This window comes from Elephas maximus, chromosome 2 (genome assembly GCF_024166365.1).
Source record: "Elephas maximus indicus isolate mEleMax1 chromosome 2, mEleMax1 primary haplotype, whole genome shotgun sequence".
Taxonomy (NCBI): Eukaryota; Metazoa; Chordata; class Mammalia; order Proboscidea; family Elephantidae; genus Elephas; species Elephas maximus.
The window spans coordinates 61,192,185-61,213,889 of NC_064820.1; the positions used below are offsets into that span (position 1 = coordinate 61,192,185).

Here is a 21,705-nt window from a genome sequence, read left to right on the forward strand (position 1 = left end):
TCCGAATTTTTCTCAGGAAAGGAAGACATACTTCACAGCAATAATAGTTATGTGTAGCACCTGTTTACACCTATACATTGATTAAATTCTAGTAGTGGTTTTCATGATTTTAGCAACTGCTGTAGAGAAATGCTTGCAGTTAGCAGCTATTACCCCTACTGTGACCTTCGGAAGCAAAGATCAGACTAATAGGCCTGCATCTCGCACAGTGTCCTCAGTCTTGTTAGATGGTCAGTAAATATTTGAGTGAATTGGTAGTATGAAAATAAAATTCTCTTTTTCATAACAGATACTGTAGTCCTTGCTTGTTGATAACTTTACAAGTGGGGTAAAAAGAATGAAAATGAATTAGGAAAATTGAATTATCTTTTCAGAATGTAGAAGAGCGAAATATAAATCTATTTTATATTCTCAGTGTTAAGAGCCATTAGGGTAGATTTGGAATTTTTTTACATTAATGAAAAATATGTTAGAATTTAATCTTAGTCTTGTCATAGGTAACATTCCAAGCCTCTCTGTCTAGCAGAGCTCATTTGTATTGCTTGATATTGCTCAATTCTGTTGAATTATGATTTTGCTTTATTTTTTTAAGCAGAAATGCAGTTAGTACTTAATTAGCTTAATTATCTTACGCAGGAGGCAAATGCCTTTTTTTTTTTTTTTAAATATACTCAAGAGTTGGAATATACTATTTTTTTAGTAGGTTTTTAATGCTAATTTGAAATGGTATATAACTCTTGCCTGTGCTTTATTTATGCAGAATATCCTCCGAATCCTAAATCTAGAGCTCCAAGAATGCTGGTCATTAAGAAAGGTAATACAAAAGACTTACAGCTGTCTGGATTCCCAGTAGCAGGAAATCTTCAGTCACAGCCAGTTAAGAACGGGACTGGTCCAAGTGTTTATAAAGGCTTAGTCCCAAAACCTGCTGCTCCACCTACAAAAGTAAGTTCTAAATTATTAAAAATACAAGTTTTGAGTTAGTACCAATTTATTTACTTTGTGAAAAGAAAGTTAAAAATTTTACACCAAAGTGTGAGGATACTGGTGGGATACTGACCGCCAAGTGAAAGGAATTGGCCCATTGTGTGTCATTAATTTTAATAATCTTTAAAGTGGCATATGTGTGTGTTTTCTCGTTTTAGTGGTAGTAGATGAACTTTGTAAAATTTTTGTTTTACTAGTTATATTTTCTTAACGATCTGTAATACTGTTTCCTTGCTGTTCAACTTTGTTTTTGAAACTCTCATTTGTGATTTCTTAACATCAGGTGAACAAAATCTAACTAGGTTTCTGAAGCTTAAAAATAAATAGCAATTTAGTCAGATGTCTTTATCTGAATATCAAACCTTGATATTCAGATAAAGGAAGGATTAAAAGAAGTATTACAAAAGTAGTTGTTTTTAAGAGCTAAATGGTATCACCTTTTCTGATCACCTTTTTTTCCTCCTATAATCTCTTTTTGATAGCTGTTAATGTTTGTGTATTTTTCTTTAGCCTACACAGTGGAAAAGTCAAACTAAAGAAAATAAAGTTGGGACTTCTTTCTCTCATGAGTCTACATATGGTGTTGGCAACTTCAATACTTTCAAATCAACTGCCAAGAATTTTAGCCCATCAACAAATTCAGTGAAAGAGGTAGGTCATTAACAGTTATTCCTGAGGAATGTAACATTTTAATTATGGTAATTTAATTAACAGTGAACAAAGGCATACATTGATTAAATAAATACATTAAAATGAGATATTTTAGTTTCTTCAGAAAACTTAGGAGCCCTGGTGGCACAGTAGATAAAGTACTCAGCTGCAAACCAAAGGGTCAGCAGTTCCAACCCAGTGGTCGCTCCATGGGAGAAAGATGTGGCAGTCTGCTTCTGTAAAGATTTACAGCCTTGGAAACCCTATGGGGCAGTTCTACTCTGTCCCATAGGGTCCCTTTCAGTTCGGAATTGACTTGATAGCAAGGGGATTTTTGGTCAGAAAACTTAACTCATGTATTTCCCTCTGTTTGCTGATCATTTTTAGACTTTGAGAAAGCAGGAATAGCTTTACAATTTTAATGAAAATTTCCAGACATCCTAAAGAGTAGAGAAAATAATACAGGTGAACGTCCATATACTTACTAACCAGAGAGAATAATTGTTAAGAAAATAATTGCTATGAAAATCGCATTATTTTACATTTGTGAAAGGGTTATTGCTTGATTAATAATGAGGATTTGTATTACATGTTCCTCCTCTTTTGAAGGTGATGGACATTAGTGTTAACACTGAGAGGGAAGAGAGGAAAAAGGAGAGAGAAAGGTGCATGTTGTTATTGTATTGATTGTGAAAATGTGGTAGCTCACGTATTTTTTTTCTCATTTGACCAAGTTCTTAAAACTCCCTGACGAGAGATTTCCTTGACCAGTCTAGGGTCAGAAACTCTTGTGACCGTATTGCTACGTCTGAAATCGCTTTGGATACCGTATTGAAACTTCATAACCCCTGATATACTAATTTTTTTTTTAAATAATATTTTGTCTTTTCAGTAGAGGCTTACACAGCAATTTAGGTTTCCATTTCACAATTACTACACAGATTGTTCAGTGACACTGATTACATTTTTCAGAGTGTATCAGCATTCTTATTAATTCCATTCTGGGTGTCTTGTTTCTAGTAATCTGGTTTCCCTGTCTCTGTACCATTTATCTTTGCTTTAGAGTAATTGTTGACAATTTGGTCTCATGTAGATGATTTTTAAAGGTGCATAGTACTAACAGGTATTCTTTATGAGTTCGTCTGTTACTTATCTAGAAGGTGACCTTGGAGGTGGGTAGTTTCGGTTCAAGGTTTATGGAGTACCTTAGGGCAGTAGTCTTGGGCGTCATCTAGCCTCATCCAGTCCAGTATGTCTGGACTTTTTAAGAATTTGAGTTCTGTTCCAGATTTTTCTGCTCTTCTGTCAGCATCCGTCTATTGTGACCCTGATCAGAAGGGTAGTTAGTGGTAGCTGGGCACTATCTGGAAACCCTGGTGGCATAGTGGTTAAGAGCTACGACTGCTAACCAAAAGGTCGGCAGTTCAGATCTACTAGGTGCTCCTTGGAAACTCTGGGGCAGTTCTAGTCTGTCCTCTAGGGTTGCTACGAGTTGAAATCGACTTGATGGCAGTGGGTTTGGTTTGGTTTGGTTTTTGGGCACCGTTTAGCTCTTCTGGTTTAGGGTAGATGAGGCTGTGTTCATGTGGACTATTTCTTATTTATAGTCTCAACCATAGAATTTTAGAATTGTGAGGCAAGGACCTGAGGAAGCCAAGTATTCTGAACTGATTTATTGTAGCTTAGATTAATTACGGTATAAAGACATTAATGCCAACAGTTAGGCGTTCAGGCCTATTTTCCTGCCTAAAAAACCTGTGAAAAAGAGTTCTAACATTTTTTTTCTGTTGTATTCCACTCTCAAACAAAATAAAACACTAAAGAATCAAAAACAAAAGGACTTCAGTAAGTCGTCTTCTTTCCCTTCCCTTCCTCCTTCCACAGAAATTCCCCCTGGTAAAATCCAACCCTGTAAACCCTATGTGTGTGTGTGTGTGTGTGTGTATAGATAATAAATTAAATTATATTGAGCTGTGTCCCTAGAACTCTGAGACACAGTTTGAAAACTCTTCTGTGTATTATAGTATACAGAAATATTTAAACAATTCCAGGATCAATTTTATAAAATAGTATTCAGATGCCTGATTTGGAATCATAGTATCATCCCACCTTCGTTGCTTCTGGACTGTTGCTATGAAGGGTGAAAATAAAGTGTAAAAGAAAATCCTTTAGTTTACCAGTCATACAGTGGGAAGAAAAAAACATTAGGGATAGAGAGAAATAGATTTTGCAATAGACCTTAAAATCAGTTTTGTGTACAAATAAAGGTAAAATAGGGTGTCGTGGTTGTGAAGTTGGCATTTGTTCCCTGGCTGCGTATTTATCAGCATTTCTGAATTTTCTCTTAGTGTAATCGTTCAAATTCGTCTTCACCTGTTGACAAACTTAATCAGCAGCCTCGTCTAACCAAACTGACACGAATGCGTACTGATAAGAAGAGTGAATTTTTGAAAGCATTGAAAAGGGACAGAGTAGAAGAGGAACATGAAGATGAAAGCCATGCTGGCTCAGAGAAGGTGATTGAACTCATAGTATCTCTTGGTTTGACATTAACGTCATTGAAATATGTGGTCAGATATCATTTAGGCCCTTTAAATAAATCAATCAAAAATTTATTTCCCTAAAGCTAATTATTTGTCTAACTAAATAGTGACTTCTTTCCTAAAGTAGACTTTTTTCTTTCTGTAGTTCCTATGCAAAATAAATTTTGAAAAGTCTTTTTCATGTTGTTTTCTTCGTTTTGCTTGCCTTCATCCTTTTGCTTTTGCTTTTGTTCTGTAGATGTGAGTAGATAATGTTTAAAAAACGGAAGCATAGGGTCAGAAAGCTGTGGCTATCCTTGCCAGCTTAGTTTTACGTTGTTATGAGAATCTCCCCTAAATTTAATGATTGTGTTAAACACTTATGTATTATTAATAGGAATTTAGATAGAATCTGTTAAAGTTCTCAATAGCTAAATTATCTAGAACTCATTTTTTTTTTTACCTCCCTAAAATTCAGGATGACGACTCATTTAATTTGCATAACAGCAATAGTACTCACCAAGAGAGGGATATAAACCGAAACTTTGATGAAAGTGAAGTTCCACAAGAGAATGGCAATGCCTCGGTGATTTCCCAGCAGGTTATTCGTTCTTCGACCTTTCCACAAACTGATGTTCTTTCAAGTTCACTTGAGGCAGAACACAGGTTAGTGATTATTTTTACTCTCTTGTCTGCCATTTTCTCTTTTCAGGATTTTGATATTTTTATATATATGTTGTGTGATTTATTCGGCACATTGAGATATAATTTATATATCATAGATTTCACCCATGTTAAGCGTACACTTCAGTGTTTTTTTTAATATATTCACAGACTTGTGCAACCACACCACAATCTTAATTTTAGAACATTTCCATCACCCAAAAAGAAGTCCCATGCCTATTTACAGCCACTCCTCATTTCTACTGTCTATTGTAGAACTCACTGCCATAGAGTCAGCTCCGACTCTGTGACACTATAGGACAGAGTAGAGCTGCCCCATAGGGTTCCCAAGGCTGTAAATCTTTATGGAAGCAGACTGCCTCATCTTCCTCTTAGACTGTGGCTGGTGGGTTCAAACCACCGACCTTTTGGTTAGCAGTGGAGTGCCCTAACCACTGCGCCGGCGGGGCTTTTTGCATAGACAACCATCAGTCTGCTTTCTGTCTCTAGATTTGCCTTTTCTGGACAGTTGATAAATTGAAGCATATACTATGTTGTTTTTTGTGTCTGGCTTCTTCAACTTAGCATAATGTTTTTGAGATTCATCCCTGTTGTAGTATGTATCAGTGCTTTTTATTTCCAAGTGGTATTCCACTGTACGGCTAAGCTAAATCACATTTTGTTCATTAACTTATGGATATGGGATTGCTTCTGCTCTTTGACTATTATGGATAATGCTGATACAAACATTTGTGTACAAGTTTTTGTATGGACTTTTTTTTTCTCTTGGGTAGATACATAGGATTGGAATTGCTGAGACATATGGTAACTGTGCTTTAACATTTTGAGAAACTGTCAAACTGTTTTCCGAGGTGACTGGATCCTCGTCAGCAATGTATGAAGGGTCCAATTTCTCTGTATCCTCACCAGCACTTCTTAATATGTTGTTGTTGTTATAGCTATTCTAGTGAATATGAAGTGGTAACTCATTATGGTTTTTTATTACGTATTTCTCAAGTGACTTAACAGTGTTGAGATCTGCTGCTAACCTAAAGGCTGGCAGTTCGAACCCACCCAGCAGCTCCATGGAAGAAAGACCTGGTGAACTGCTTCCGTAAAGATTGCATGTGGCCAAGAAAACCATGGTGCAGTTCTGTTTTGAAACCCGTGGGGTCACCATGAGTTGGAATTGACTTGATGGCAATAATTTTTTTTTCCTACTGACTGTTCATATACCTTCTTTGGAGAAATACCTGTTTAAGCCTTTTGCCCATTTTTAAACTGAGTTTTATCTTTTATTATTGAGCTGTAAGAGTTCTTTATGTATTCTGGGTACAAACCCTTGTCATACATATGATACACAGGTATTTTCTCTCATTTTGTGGATTGTCTTTTCACTTTCTTAATGCCTTTTGAAGTGCAAAATGTTGATCAAGTCCAATTTATCAGTTTTCTTCTTTTATTGCTTATGCTTTTGGTGTCGTGTCTAAGAAATTCTGCCTAACCCAGGGTCACAAAGATTTACTTCTATTTTCTTCTGATTGTTTTATAGTTTGACTCTTCTTCATTTAAGTCTGTGAGCCATTTTAAGTTAAGTTTTTTTGTATGACGTGTGAGAGTGGTCCAAATTTGTCCTTTTCCAAGTGGTTTCCAATATATGATTTAATCGTAAACTCTCAAGAGCACTACCTATTGCTGTCATTGTAGTCTTAAATATTTTTTAAAGTAGTAAACTTTTAAATGATTTAGTCCCAGAATTAAAGAGCATTTAAACTTGAAGTGGACTTTCATTTTCTTTTTTTCTATGATTTTATATAGTTAAGAGTAGGCATTAACAGAAATGACTTACTGTAGTCTTGAAACCACATGACTTCATCACCAATACCTAAAGGATTAATGGAACTCTTTTCAGTTCATTTTCAGTAACTAAAGGGTTAGAACTACTAAGGCATGCACTTAAGTTATGTTTTATTCTATAATTGCTTTTTGTACACTGAGTTGTTTGTCCAGCTAAAAAGTCTTACCATCCCCTGGGAACAGGCTCAGTGCTGAGTGATGCTTGTTAACAGCCCAGTTGATTGATTTGGCTTTTTGCTGGGTTTAAGGTCAATTCTCTTAGCTAGAACCTCAACCAGATTCTAGGACAGTGGGGAACTGGGTTACTTTGTAAAATTTATTTATAGTTTCAACTTTTATGTTCACTTGGACTCAAAGCTCCATAAGGACAGAAATTTTTTCCATTTTGTCCATTACTGTATCTTTAGCACCTAGAATGGTGCCTGGAACATTACTATGTGCTTAATTTGTTGAATGAATGAGTGAAAATAACAGTTTCTGTATTTTTCTTATTGTTGTTTTGGGGGGCATTTTATTGTGTTTTAGATGAAACTTTATAGAGCAAATTGGGTGCCGTTCGATAATTTATACACAGATTGTTTCATGATACTGATTGCAATTCTCGCATTATGTCAGTACCCCTTCTTTTTCCACCCCAGGCTCTGCATTTCCATTTGTCCGATTTTCCTGCTTTCTCTTCTTTTGAACAGGTGTTGCCCATTTGGTCTCATGTATATTTGATTGTTCTAAGGAGCATATTCCTCATGGGTGTTGTTCGTTGTTTTATAGGCAGTTTTTGGCTGAAAGGTGAACTTCGGCAGTGGCTTCAGTTCCAGGAAGGTCTAGGGGCCATAGTCTCAGGGTTCCTCCAATCTCTGTCAGGCCAGTAAGTCTGGTCTTTTCATGAATTTCAGTTTTATTCTACATTTTTCTCTCTCTCTGTCCAGGATCCTCTATTGTGATCCTGGTCAGAGCAGTTGGTGGTGGTAGCTGGGCGCCATCTAGTTCTTGTGGTCTCAGGCTAGTGGAGGCTATGGTTCATGTGCTCCATTAGTCCTTTGGACTAACTGCATCCTTGTATCTTTGATTTTCTTCATTCTGCTTTGCTCTGGACGAGAGGAGACTGATAGTTATATGTTAGATGGCTTCTTGAAAGCTTTTAAGACTCCCAGTAAACAAACAAGAAACCCAAACCAGTTGCCATCAAGTCGATTCCGACTATAGTGACCCCGTAAGACAGAGTAGAACTGCCGCATAGGGTTTCCAAGGAGTGCCTGGTGGATTCGAACCGCCAACCTTTTTGGTTAGTAGCCGTAGCTCTTAACCACTATGCCACTAAGATCCTAGATGCTACTCACCAAAGTAGGATGTTGAACATTTTTCTTGGAACTGTTATGCCAGTTGACCTAGATGTCCCTCGAGACCATGGTTCCTAGCCCTCAGCCCAAGCAACTTGGTCCCAAGGTGTTTGGTTGTGTCTAGAAAGCTATGACCATGCCCTGTGTATGAATATACAAGTTGCACATATGAATATGTATGTAAAAATATATGTAGCCAAACCTGTATATGTATGTGGGTGCACTCCTATACTCCCTCCTACTCATATTCAGTGTACGTATCTACCTATGTATCTGATTATAAACTTACTTTTTGTTTTTACTGTTGTTGTAGGTAGGGTTGTATACATTATATTATTTACTGTGGTTGCCTCTTTTTTGGCATTCCTGTCAGTGTCTTTCTTTGCCTTGGTCATGCTGTGCTGAGTTCTATATTGTGTATTGCCTTTCCCTTCACCAAAGTTAACACGTCTGCTATCTAGTTACTGATTTTCCCTCAACCCTTCTCAAAACTATCAAAGATTGTTTCTTGCTGTGTGTAAACCTTTTCTTGACTTTTTTTATAATAGTTGGTCTCATCAGTATTTGTGATTGACTTATTTCACTTAGCATAATGTCCTCCAGATTCATCCATGTTGCGAGATGTTTCATGGATTTATCATTATTCTTTATCGTTGCATAGTATTCTATTGTGTGTATGTACCATAGTTTATCTGTTCATCTGTTGATGGGCACTTTGTTTACATCTTTTTGCTATTGTGAATCATGCTGCAGTGGACATGGGCATGCTATTTGTGTGACAGCTCTTATTTCTCTGTTTCTTCCTACTTCATAAAACTACTTATTTGGGGGAAATATTTCTATTTTACCTCAACTTTCTAATATTCCAGTCTACATTTCTTCAAGTCATGAGACCTTACAACCTTTCTTAAAGACCCCTTTAAGTCTTTGTCGTTCTGCTCTGATTTGTACATTATTCTTTATCTGTATGATTCTTTTTTTCTTCTCCAAACCATGTTCCCTTGTGCTGTTTAAATGTTGCTGTAATTGTCGTATGTGAGAGTATAGGCATTTGTTTTAGTTTTGTAGTCTTTCCATTCTAATGTGGACTTACCTTTTGCCTAAAATAACTTTTTAGGCTGATGATAAATGTGAATGTTCATTTGATGAAAGTTAATTTAACTACATATATTTAGAACTGATTTAACTAGATAATATCTTAAATCGTTTGGGCAAACATAAACTACATTTTATCACTACACATGTAATGCAAATGGATGAGTAAATAACCACACCATTGCATCCCAAGTTGTGGAACTACCTTCCGCCTCATAATACAGTTAATGATTTATGACTCTGATTTATAGACTGAGTAGTGACTGCTATGTCAAAACATATGGAACTTTAACTATTGTAAAAATTAAATCCTTTTTAAAAGATAAATAGAAATTTCTAGTATTTTCTTCCATCGTTCTAGTGAGTTATTTTGTACTACACCTTGAAACCACTATTCTGCAGTATGGATGTAATTTATGAAACCATTTCCCTATTGATGAAGATTTAGGCTCTCTTTCTCTTTGCTATTTCAAATGATACTGATGCGAACATCCTTATATTCATATCCTTGAACATTTGTACAAGTATATATATTATGGAAGTAGAGTTACTTGGTCAAATGGCATACATATTTAAAACCATTAAGTACTGCTGCATTGTTAACCCAAAAATGTTCTTCTAATTTGTACTCTCACCAACAGTGGTTTAAATATTTCTCGACAGACAATTGATAGGAAGGAAGAGGCCCTATATACAGAAAAGTATATAAACAAACTGGGTGTTCTAATGATAGTAAAAGATGAGTTGTCTTTAATGGAGATTAAAAAAATACAACATACCCGTCGAGTCAATTCTGATTCATAGCGACACTATAGGACAGAGTAGAACTGGCCCATAGAGTTTCCAAGGAGTGCCTTGTGGATTCAAACTCCTGACCTTTTGGTTAGCAGACGTAGCTCTTAGCCACTGCGCCACCAGGGCTCCAGTAGCATAGGCAATACAGTAATGAAGGTAATAAATTCTTTATCTATGGAATCTCTTCGTTATGATTATATTAAGGAAGTTGACACTTTAAATAAGTAACTTTTTGTTGTTTGCCTGATTCCCTTCAGCACTTCATAGCAACTAGAGAAAGCTGAGCTATGCCAGTTAGAAAATATTTTTATAATTCTTCATACTGATACTAAATGTTTTAACTTTTATTTTAATCTGTAGAGCAGATATTTAATGTAAGGAGCAGTTTGGTTGTTTCATTGATGAAGACGAGAGTGAAGACAAAGGGAGGAGAAACTTTATTTCTGTACTTTGACAGAATTTGGTCCTTTGGAAAAAGGAGAGAATGCGATTTGAGACTAAGCCAAATAGCAAGGTGAAAAAACGCAGTTGGAGTAAAATCTAGAGGGAAAAACCATGCTGCATAAAGAAATGGTACTAATTGTAACTACCCGAATGAGTATTTTGCTTTATACCCATCTTTATTGTTTTCTTTTTTAAAGACTTCATAGGTTATTTTGTCTATTTAAAACAGTAAAACGGTAAATTTTGTTTTTTGTAATTAGGTCTACTTTAAGAGTTTTAACAACCAAGTTTTTTTTTTCCTAGATTATCCCTCTTTTGTCATAAAATTAGGTCTGTTGAATTAATTGTACATAAGAATGCCATTACATAGTGTGGACATGCAAGTGAAGGAGAAGAGACTATTTGCTTACTAGCCAAAAATGAAATAAAATATGGGTTCAGGATTTTAGATTTGATGTTGTTAGCTGCTGTTGAGTTTGCTCCCAACTCGTGGTGACCCACCCCATGCACAACAGAATGAAACAATAATGGGTTCTGTGCCATCCTCAGTCTCTTGCAGATTGAACCATCATAAGCTGTAGGGTTTTCATTGGCTGATTTTCACACGTAGATGGCCAGGCCTTTCTTCCTATCCCATCTTAGTCTGGAAGCTCCAGTGAAACATGTTGAGCATCAAAGCAGCACACCAGCCTCCACTGACAGATAAAACCAAAAAAACCACACCTGTAGCCATCAAGTTGATTCTGACCCCTGCTGACCCTATAGGATAGAACTGCCCCATAGAGTTTCCAAGGACCACCTGGTGGATTTGAACTGCTGACCTCTTGGTTAGCAGCTGTAGCACATAACCACTATACCACCCAGGGTTTCCACTCCACTGACAGATAGGCGATGGCTTTTAGAAAAGTGTTTAATTATTGGAAAGTGAATGTGGAGTAAAGGGGATAGTTTTATGGGTATGTTGCAAATGCTAAAAGGATCCCAGAGGAATTGAGGGAGAGAGTAAAGGTGTTACCGATACGGAACCATTTTAATTTAAATTTCTTAGCTTGAGTTCTCTTGACTGTTTAAGTAGAATATATGTAAGTGTTTTAAAACCACTAATACGTTTCTTTCTAAGCTAACAAAGTAACAGTTTCTTATAGATTTTAGGTTTATTTGTCTGTGAAAACGGAGTGATATTTCTTTTACATGTTTTCATTATTTCTGTAAATTTAATTGTGATTCTCAAGTTATAAATACTCACTGGTTGAATTTAACAATCAGGTCAGTGATACAGTTCTTAAGGGTGATAATTCTTTTGTTTAAATATGTATCAAAAAACAAACCTGTTGCCATTGAGCCGATTTTGACTCAGTGTGACCTTACAGGACAGAGCAGAACTGCCCCATAGCATTTCCAAGGCTATAATCTTTACGGAAGCAGACTACCACATCTTTTGCCACAGCGTGGCTGGTGGGTTCAAACCACCAACCTTTCAGTTAGCAGCTGAGCGCATAACCACTGCGCCACCAGGGGTCATTTATAATGCATACAACATATAAAATATTAAATAAGCATATAATCACTCCTAATTTTGTTGTCAAATTTCAACAACTTTATCCAGTAGCAGGGTATTGAGGATAACCTCGGTATCAAAGGGGTAGTTATCTTGTTTAAGCAGCAAATAAATTAGTAGAAGTGAGTGCCAGAGACATTTGAGGGGTGGTGTGGGTAGTAGGGGAGATCATTCGGACCTAAATTAAACCTTAAAGGATGAGACGTAAGGGCAAGGGTACTGGGTTCTCATTTTTGAAAAAGAAAGGAGTATGCTAGGATACTTAGAGTTGAATATATACTAATTTGTTCTAGGGGCACTGGGTGGAATATCTTGACAGAAGTGGAGACTTAATTTAATAGAGTATAAGATACAATATTGAAAAGTTAGGACCTTAGAGAACTAAGCCCTTCATTGAAAGAGCCCTGTGGCTTCTTCAGTAATGTGGATGAAGAGACAGTGAAGTGAAGGAATTGGACTGTGTCTTATAGGTGGTGTGTGATAGAATAGGAACTGTGACCTGTTAGAAGTCTTCTAATCTTAATGCTTTTTTTACTCTAAGGAATTTCAACTGGACATGGTATAAACAAAGTTAAGGAATTTGTTTTTTAGGAAGTGGGAAATCATTGAAAATATTTAGCAGAGGGAGATAATTATGCGAGTGGTGTCAGGATGATTTGGTGTAATAATTCTAAAGAGAGTGACGAGAAATACTTGGAAGCGCAGTACAGATTGGTGATACAAGATATTTCTATATGTGGGGGGAAAGGGAAACGTAACTGTTGCCTCTTTCTGGAACAGCATTTAAAACAAACAATTACAGCCTTTGGAGGGAGTAGAGGATAAGGGATGGAGAGTTAGAAATACTTGCCTTATGACCTTTCATAACATTTGCACTTTTTTAAATTGAGAATTGGTTTTTAAAACTGACATGAATAAATGTAGGAGGTGCTTGTAAGAGCAGATTGTTTTACTACTCTGGATCTGTAGATTCTGGGTGAAGTGACATTGGAAATGGTAAAAGTGAATTGAAATGCCCTTCCAACAGTAGGCCCTCTAGATTAAAGGGGGGCATAAGACATTGTATTGGGAAAAGAAAAGTGACTAAAAGGGATGAGGAAATTAGTAATGCTGGCTGTGACATTTTAATGCAGAGGTGGCAGGTTTTGGTGTAATATATACTAACTTGGGAGACAAGAAACTAGAGTTCTGTTCTTTCTTTGCCATCAAGTAGGCAAGTTATTTCACCTTTTTTTTTTTTTTTAACAGAAGGTATTGCTTTATTTAAACAAAACAAACCCAAACGTAACAAATAAATTGATACGGCAAAAGAAATTTACATTTTTGAAGTTCTGGGAATTGTTGCTGTTTTCTGGAGTTATTTGACGAAATTTCAAGCTATCTTGTCTGTTTTGATTGCTTGTCAGTTTTCTCTTTGGAAAATCACATTAAGGGTATGAGGACAGCAAATGTGGAAGAATATGAAATTGAGAAGGATAGGCAAAGCGATTAATTCATTACATTCATACTGTCAAAACAAAAGTCTTCATATGTCTTGTGCAAAGCAATGGCACAGTAGAATAATTTTCTGTCCCAACATTCCCACCTAAATATGCACTTCTGCTGCTTCCATGTTTTGTGGAGTTCTGTAAGAGCAGAATGAACCCTTACACCCTCATGATCCTGACTGAGATTTCCTATAGCAAGTTATTTTACTTTTGTGATCTTGATTCTTCATCTGTAAATGGGAAATCCGTGATACATATTACTCAGGGTCTGGTATTCTGTGAGTCTGAAAAAGGTATAAAGGTTAAAAGTAGTTAATGTGTGGCAGGCCTGAGTTGAAAGATAAGTAGCTGTAAATAGAAGGAGTACCAGAAGTACTTAAGGGATACAGTTACACACACACACACATACACACACACACACATACACACACACACACACACAGAATCCAGTCAGTTAATATGACAGAAGTGTGGGTTTAATGGGTTGCTTTGGAAGAATCAGCCGAGTGAGATCCAGTACAAAATATGTGGCCATTTAAGAAGTAGAAACTTCGAAGTCATTGAGTCAAATAGATGTGGGCTACAGTGTTCTTGTTTGCCAACCAGAAAAAAATGATTGGTTCTCAATTCATCTCTTTTAGCTGTATTTGCAGAAGATGGAAGTAATGTTGTTATAAATTGGTCGGAGAAAATACTGTAACCATATTTGTTATTTTACATATTTATACCCTGGTTGAGAGCTTTTTAAAAAGTTATCTTTTTAAAAGTTATTGTGGAATATAATGCCTCTTTTTCAAGTTGTGTTATGTGTTGAGCTTATAGTTGGGATGTGCGTAAGAAGTGATTTTAAATAGGGTGTTACAAAATATAAGATAGGGTAAGATATTCCAGCTTTTTCAGAGTAGAAAGCCTGATGGGTTGCCAAGAATATGGTAGACTGTGGTGATATTGAAGAAAAGGTGAGGGAGGGAGCATTGCCATTTAGTACAAGACTTTAGCAAATTTTCTTGGAGTGTTTCCTACTGCAAGTTTCTAACCTAGAGTCTTCAGCACCAAAGATAAAGCAATCAAGTAGTTCATTCTTATTATCAGAGACAGCTTATTGGGCTTATCTATTATTCACTCCAAGAAAAATATTCAAACCATGTGTTCAGAAATTCTTTTTTATATATCTTGGACACTGTATAATAGATCATGTTTTCTTGTACATAATATAAATGCAATCGTCCTACTCAGATGAAGCTCTAAATTAAACTTACTAATTTCCTCCCTTCTTTTTAGGTTGTTAAAGGAGATGGGCTGGCAGGAGGATAGTGAAAATGATGAAACATGTGCTCCCTTAACTGAGGATGAAATGAGAGAATTCCAAGTTATTAGTGAACAGGTAAGAAAACTGGAATCAGGTAACTTTGCTTTTAAATTACCTTTCCTTAATCAGAACAACATAATCATAAGTTCTTTTTTTTTTATTAGGAACTTATTAGACATCATAGTGTAGGTCAGAATTGTCTTTGTTTTAAACAGTCTGCAGTGATGACTTCTTTAAACCTGTGATGTGCAGTCGTTAGTCATTTAATATGACTTATGATTTGTCATTCTCCAAAAAAGGCTTTTGTGTTTTGTTTTGGTTTTGCATAGGGATAAGAAGTAAGAGAGAATCCGTAGCTTCCCAGATAACTGTAACCTTTGATTTTTTTCTTGATGCAAGAATATTTTACATTCTAAAATGTTATATTTTATGTCCCCATAGTTTCCTTTTTGAAAGATTGTTAGCAAACGTTTGCTAGAGTGCCAAGAAGATTAGATACTATCCCAAAATGCATTACATGTCTTTTATACGTCTGGTCATGTAGAACTAATTTTTTACAGTTCTGGTCATATAGAATTTTTATATGTAGATATGTATATGATTCATATTATGATCTTCAAAACACTTTCTAAGTGTTTCAGATGGAGTCTGAGGAAATTAGTTATACTAACTTCATAATATGGATTTGGTCATCCTAGTTTTAATTTTTTATTCAGAAATTCTTAGTGAACTGTGTTATTTTTTACAGTACAGTTGTGAATCTGACAGTGGATTATAGTTCTGAAGGATGGTGTTTTTTGGTCATGTTTATTGTATTATATAATTTATATAATAAAATCCACCTTTTAAAAGTGTTCAGTGAGTTTTGATAAGTGTATATGGTTGGGTAACCACAATAATAACCAAGATACAGAACATTTCCACCATCTCACAGAGTTCCTTCATGACCCTTTACATTCAATCCTTTAATTCCCAGTGCCACCACCTGGCAACGATTGATCTGTTTTCTGTCCCTATAGTTTTCCCTTTCTAAAATGTTTCATAAATGGAGCCATACAGTGTATAATTGTTTGGATCTGGATTCTTTCATGCTTTTGAGACTCATCTATTTTGCTGAGCAGTCCTGTTGTATGGATTTACTGGTTTGTGTATTTGTTTGAAGGATTTGTTTTGAACCTAAAGGAAGGCATCAAGAAAAATTTACAGAGGGAACACACAGAGAACCCCTGAGGCAGCAGGAGAGCAGGGGGATGCAGACCCCAAATTATCGTAAAAAGACTAGACCTAATGGTCTGACTGAGACTAGAAGGACCCCAGGGGTCATGGTCCCCAGACCTTCTATTGGCCCAAGACAGGAACCATTCCCAAAGCCAACTCTTCAGACATGGTTTGGACTGGACAGTGGGTTGGAGAGGGATGCTGGTGAGGAGTGACCTTCTTGATCAGGTAGACACATGAGACTATAGGGGCAGCTCCAGTCTGGAGGGGAGGTGAGAGGACAGAGGGGGTCAGAAGCTGGCTGAATAGACATGAAAAGAGAGAGTGGAGGGAAGGAATGTCTATCTCATTAGGGGAGAGCAATTAGGAGTAGTATATAGCAAGGTGTATATAAATTTTTGTATGAGAGACTGACTTATAAACTTTCACTTAAAGCACAATAAAAAAAAAAAGAAAAATTCAGAGTACCATAGGGTAAGTAAGTAGTTCCATGAAAAGCAAGATATTGCCTAATGAAAATAATTGACTTTACAATCTTATGATGAATGAGACAGGTAAAAAAAAAAACAAAACACAACCCTACCAATCATAAAATAATTAGCTGATGTAAAGGCCATTTTGCACATACTGTGAGAAGGAGATAAATGGTATATAAGCATAATGTCCACATTTTCTGAACTCTAATGATAATGACGTTATATTAGTGATGGCAGATTATTTGACATTTAGATCCTTGAAAAATTATTAGGGGCTGATGCTGTTTATAAAAGAATTTATATCGCGACTGGTAACAGAGCAGAAATAGACGGTTCTGAGTGTAAACTCCGTTTCTTCAGTTTGACAAACATTTATTGAGCATTCATTGTGCCCAGGATGCTGTGGGATTTACATAGATGAGCCCCTTCAAATGGTTAGCAGTTTAATGAGGGGAGATAGATTCCATTGCAAAGCATTGTAGTAACAGTTCTGAAAATGTTTAAGGTGAGAAGAGGAGAGAGAGAGAATTATGAAAATCCAGCAAATGTTTCTTGAGTGCCTAAATCCCAGGAACTGTTCTAGAGTGCTGGGGGGAAAAAAAAACAACAAAAACTTATGCTCATAGAACTTCAGTTGTAGTGATTAATCTAGAGATTAATTCCAGTTGGCAATCACCTGGTGAAGCATTACTGAGGAGCTGAATTTGAACTGGCCTTTGACAGGTAAGATGAGGGGGTGACATTCCTGGTGCAAGGAGTGAACAGAAAGTATAAGTTATGCCGGGAGCTCATGGTAGCTGGAGCATAGGAGGGAAGGTTTTTAGTGAAAGGGCAAGATAACGCTAATAGGGTGATTCTGTGTCTCCATTTGCGCAGGGGAGTCCTAGTTTGTGCATGTTATAGTGGTATAGTTATTTATAACAATTACTTACATTCATTCGCAAAAGTGTCCTAGTTTAATGATAAATTCTGTGACCTCTCTAATAGTAACATTGTTTGAGCTCTGAATGCCTCTAGGAATTGTGTTAAGTACATTTTTGTAGCCCTCATGTGAAGTAGGTACATCAAAACCTGTGAGAGCCAGAACTTGGTGGGACTGCCTGTTTTTCTGCGTCTCACAAATTTCCCGTCTTTGACAGGGTACAGTCTTAGGACTTTTCTGTTGCTCTCTATTAGTGGAAAATATTTGTGTTTTCCTTCTCTGACAGGTTTCTGCCGTACACAGGTTCTGGCTTTCACAGGTTTTACTATACTATTATTAATCTCTGCTCTATAGATGAGGACACTGAGGCTCATGGAGGTTGAGTAATAAGTAGTGGAGCTGGAATTTGAACCCAAGTCTGGCTAACCTCAGAACCTGTGCCCTTAGCCATAATACATGTAAAGGGGTTCGATAATGAAGTATTTTGATTACCATGTCAGACGTGTGTTCTGTAATAGGAAACATTTGGAGGTTTTTTTTGGAATATGAAATGATCGTATTTGTACATGAGGAAGTAAAGGTACAGTGTAAAGTATACATTGGAAGGGCAGTTCAGACCACTAGACTCAGGTCGATCAGTTGAGAATTGATTAAAATAATTGAGGGATAAATGCAGGCTTGAAACTTAGGGAAGTGACAGTAAAAGATGGTCTGAAATAGAATCAGCAGAATTTTGAATTGTCAGAAATTGATGTTATTATATATAAACTGGAATTGATCTCACATATAAAATTTTTTTTTTTTTTTTTTTTAATGACAGGAAACTACAGAGGGAGAGCTGGTTTTAGGAGCCCTTTTTTAAAAAAAACGTGTTAAATATTCTTGGGTAGTCCAGGCATTTAGATATGTAAATTTGATACTTGAAAGAAATCAAGGCATGAGAATAAGATTTGGTTTTATTGAAATTCTCCACAGCTGATTTCAGGGTGTGGAATGCTTCAGTGGGATTTGCTGATAAATCATATGAGGCAAGGGCAGAGCTTGAGGAGTGGAAACGGTATACCTTTAAAAGAGGGAGTCAGTGGCTGAGAACATCTGAGGTGGATGCATGGCTTTCGTTTTTCTCAGTAAAGATGGTGGGGTCATTTGCTCAAAATGAAGTAGCATGATGAGTTTTGGAATTTTAGCAAGGTAGAAAAGAAAACCTGTTACAGAAAATAGGGAATTGAATAAGGAGAAGAAAGGGAGCAATTGAGAGCTAGGACCCTAGACTTGTATCAAGGTATGTTTAACAGTCAACATCAGCCATAATGGAAGTGGCTCCTCAGGTTTGGACTTTATCCAAGTTATTTGTAGTCTTCATTGAAGGACCTTTTTAAAATATGAAACCTTAGTTCCAAGCACTGCTTTGGATTTGGTCGTAAGAGTGCATTTAGAGATTTTGATGAAAATTACCAGAGCCTCACTTTTTTATGAAACCTAAAAGTCCATAGTTATTTTAAATATCACTTTATTTTGTGTCTTTAAATTGTTTACCATTTGGGCCAATTATCCTGTTGCCTTTTTTCCCCCTGATATATTATCTTTTGACTCAAGTTTATTACCATGTTGTTTTTGTTGTGTGCTGTTGAGTCAATTCCAACTCAGCAACCCTGTATGATATAATAAAACTGCCCCATGGGGTTTCCTAGGCTGAAATCTTTATAGGAGTGGATTGCCAGGACTTTTCTTCCACGGAGCCACTGGTGTGTTCAAACCACTGACCTTTTGGTTAGCAGCTGAGTGCTTAACCATTGCACTACCAGAGCTCCTTATTATTACCACACTAACCCTTTTTTTTTTTGACTCCTTATTTTCGGAAATAGAAGGCTTTAGTTTTTCCAATGTCTTAATCAAAGGCCTCTGTTTGCTTTTGTTAATTTGTATTCCTCATTCTACTTACTTTACAGAGTATGAGTAAAGCAGATTGTGGGGTATGTTGGTTTGTTAGGTCAGAATAATAAAATTACAGCCGTAGCTTATTAGTTGCTGACTGTATGCTTCTCAGCACCTTGAAGGTATTTATTCCAGTTTTCGCCATAAGGAAATGAAATTTTAGGAAGATTTAGTACCTTAGTATATGACAGAATTATGATTCACACCTAGGCCTGTTTGGATCCAAAATCTCCTTCCATTCTAATACAAGTCATTAATTTTGGTAAATGGTAAATGCTGTTCTTCAAAATAAATAATTTATTCTTAGGGATTATTTATCAGCTCAGTTGGATCAGTTACCTCTACCTATCTGGTTTATTTTTCACAAATGGTATCATTACTTGTGAAATTTTAGGAGTAGGATACAGCTTTATTAATTTTTACTCATGGTTACATTTAATTATTATAGTATTCTTAATTTGTAGGTTACTCTTGAGAGAATAGTTTACCTATTTGTTTATTTTTGACATTTCAGTTACAGAAGAATGGTCTGAGAAAAAATGGTATTTTGAAAAATGGCCTGATCTGTGACTTCAAGTTTGGACCCTGGAAAAACAGCACTTTCAAACCCACTATTGAGAATGATGATACAGAGACAAGTAGCAGTGACACATCAGATGACGATGACGTGTGAAGGATTTCCTAACAGCTTTAGAAATTTTAGTGTGATACATCTCTCATACAGTTTGGGGTGAATTGTAAAAATGAAGAACTATAATTTATGTAGTAAAATACCCCATTAGAAGATGATTTTTTTGGGGGACTTCAATATGAAGAAAACCAAGAATGTTGTGTTGGGCTGTGTTGAACATTATTTCTTTGTAAATGAATGTTGTAGAAATGAGGACTTTGGTTGATCCAGCATTGACTTTTCTTCATCACTGCAGCATTTCTCTGACTAGCAATGTGACGATGTAACAAATGAGATTTTCTCATTTAATAATAAAAAATTGTGTAATGTTTTGCAAAGCTTCTGTCTTAAAATGTCCAGGTCTTAAGAAAAAAAGGCAGCTTACACTGTTTTGCTTGCAGAGTCATACCTTTTTCGTACAATGGAAATTCTCAAGTTGACTTTGTGCGCCCAAAAACAAGGACAATGTAGCATGTTGGCTAAAACTGGAGCAAAGTGCACTAAAACATTAATTTCCTGAACTCAACTGTTGTACTAGTCACCTTTTAAAACATAAATTGCTCTTTAGCCATTCGTAGTACAGTAAATGTTACAGAAAAGACTTGCCACACTTCCTTCCAAATTTAAGGGGTGATTTTCAAGAGCTTTATTTGGGTATGTTGTCAGACCAAGATTTTCAGAGTTGATGGAAAAGAGTCTTGTGGAAAAACTTATTTTGATAAATTATTACACATGCAGAAAAACTGATCACATTGACTGGCTCTGTCCACAACATGGAAAATAAACTGGATTTTCAGAAAATTGTCTTTCTTTGTAGTGTTCAAGGCATTGGTCTCCAAATAGAACACGCTTTACTCATTTAAAGTATACTTTATTAAAGATGGCAGTTACTTTCAGAGTTTAGAAAAAGAATGCATGGAAAACTTTTTCCTTATCAACTGCTTTAATAAGCTTATTGAATGAATGTTCACTTTATTTTGATTTGCACATTAATTTTAAAATCATTTCTGTTGTACTGCTGGCTGGAAGAGTCTTTGACTCTGCATATTTGTATTTTTATTTTTCTAGTTTCTCCTTATTCTAGGTGTTATGTCAGATTGTTCTAATCCTAAAGAGTTTATTTTTTCAATTGTGTTTCACAGAAGGCTGCAGAGTTTTTGCTGTTTCCCACCTCAACACCCTGCCCAACTCTCTAGCTTTCACCAGGAACCAGATTTTTTTTCATCCTACTGAGGCTGTTGATGATGGAGAAATTAAAACAAAAACAACACACTTTTCACCCCCGACAAAACTTTGAGGATGAGATAGTGGTAACACTTAAGTATTAAATGTATCTTGTTAGATTGTCTTTTTAAATAGGCTTTTATTATACACCATAATTCAGTTTAATCATCTCAAGTTAAATATAGCAATAGCCACAAGACAATGTTAAGCATGCTTTGACAAAGTTCTGTAAGTATCACGTGTGTGAATGTTTTAGGGACTCTTCTTACAGACTGTGCTAGTTGATTAATAGGTTAATGAAATCTATCACATGCAAACTGTACTTGCTGAAACAAACTAAAAGGGACCTGAGAAATATGGTTACTTACTACAAGTTTACATTTAAAATCTTAACCTTATTTTTTCTAAATAACTTCCATAAAAGATTCTGTAATTTTTATTATCAGACATCTTCATCCTTATTTTTCAGGTAATTCTGCCTTCTGTTCATTCACTAGCAGTTAACTAATGTTTATTGTTCTTTCACACATTGTGATGTGGAACATGTTCGTAGTT

At 36.0% G+C, this 21,705-nt stretch overlaps 1 protein-coding gene across 4 annotated transcripts in view; it reads left to right on the forward strand.

Annotated features, from left to right (window-relative positions):
• Positions 1–20,808, forward strand: part of GPBP1 (GC-rich promoter binding protein 1) — a 122,798-nt gene extending 101,990 nt beyond the window's left edge. For 2 of the 4 annotated variants that reach the window (XM_049864031.1, XM_049864022.1), the window contains exons 8-13: positions 761–945; positions 1,498–1,638; positions 3,987–4,154; positions 4,639–4,826; positions 14,678–14,780; positions 19,771–20,805. In XM_049864031.1, the coding sequence (XP_049719988.1) occupies positions 761–945; positions 1,498–1,638; positions 3,987–4,154; positions 4,639–4,826; positions 14,678–14,780; positions 19,771–19,929 (944 nt within the window). In that variant the 3' untranslated portion in view covers positions 19,930–20,805. Of the gene's footprint in view, positions 1–760; positions 946–1,497; positions 1,639–3,986; positions 4,155–4,638; positions 4,827–14,677; positions 14,781–19,770 lie in introns of all 4 variants that reach the window. The other 2 variants (XM_049864040.1, XM_049864048.1) reach the window with 2 other exon arrangements.
• The last annotated feature ends 897 nt before the right edge of the window (positions 20,809–21,705 follow it).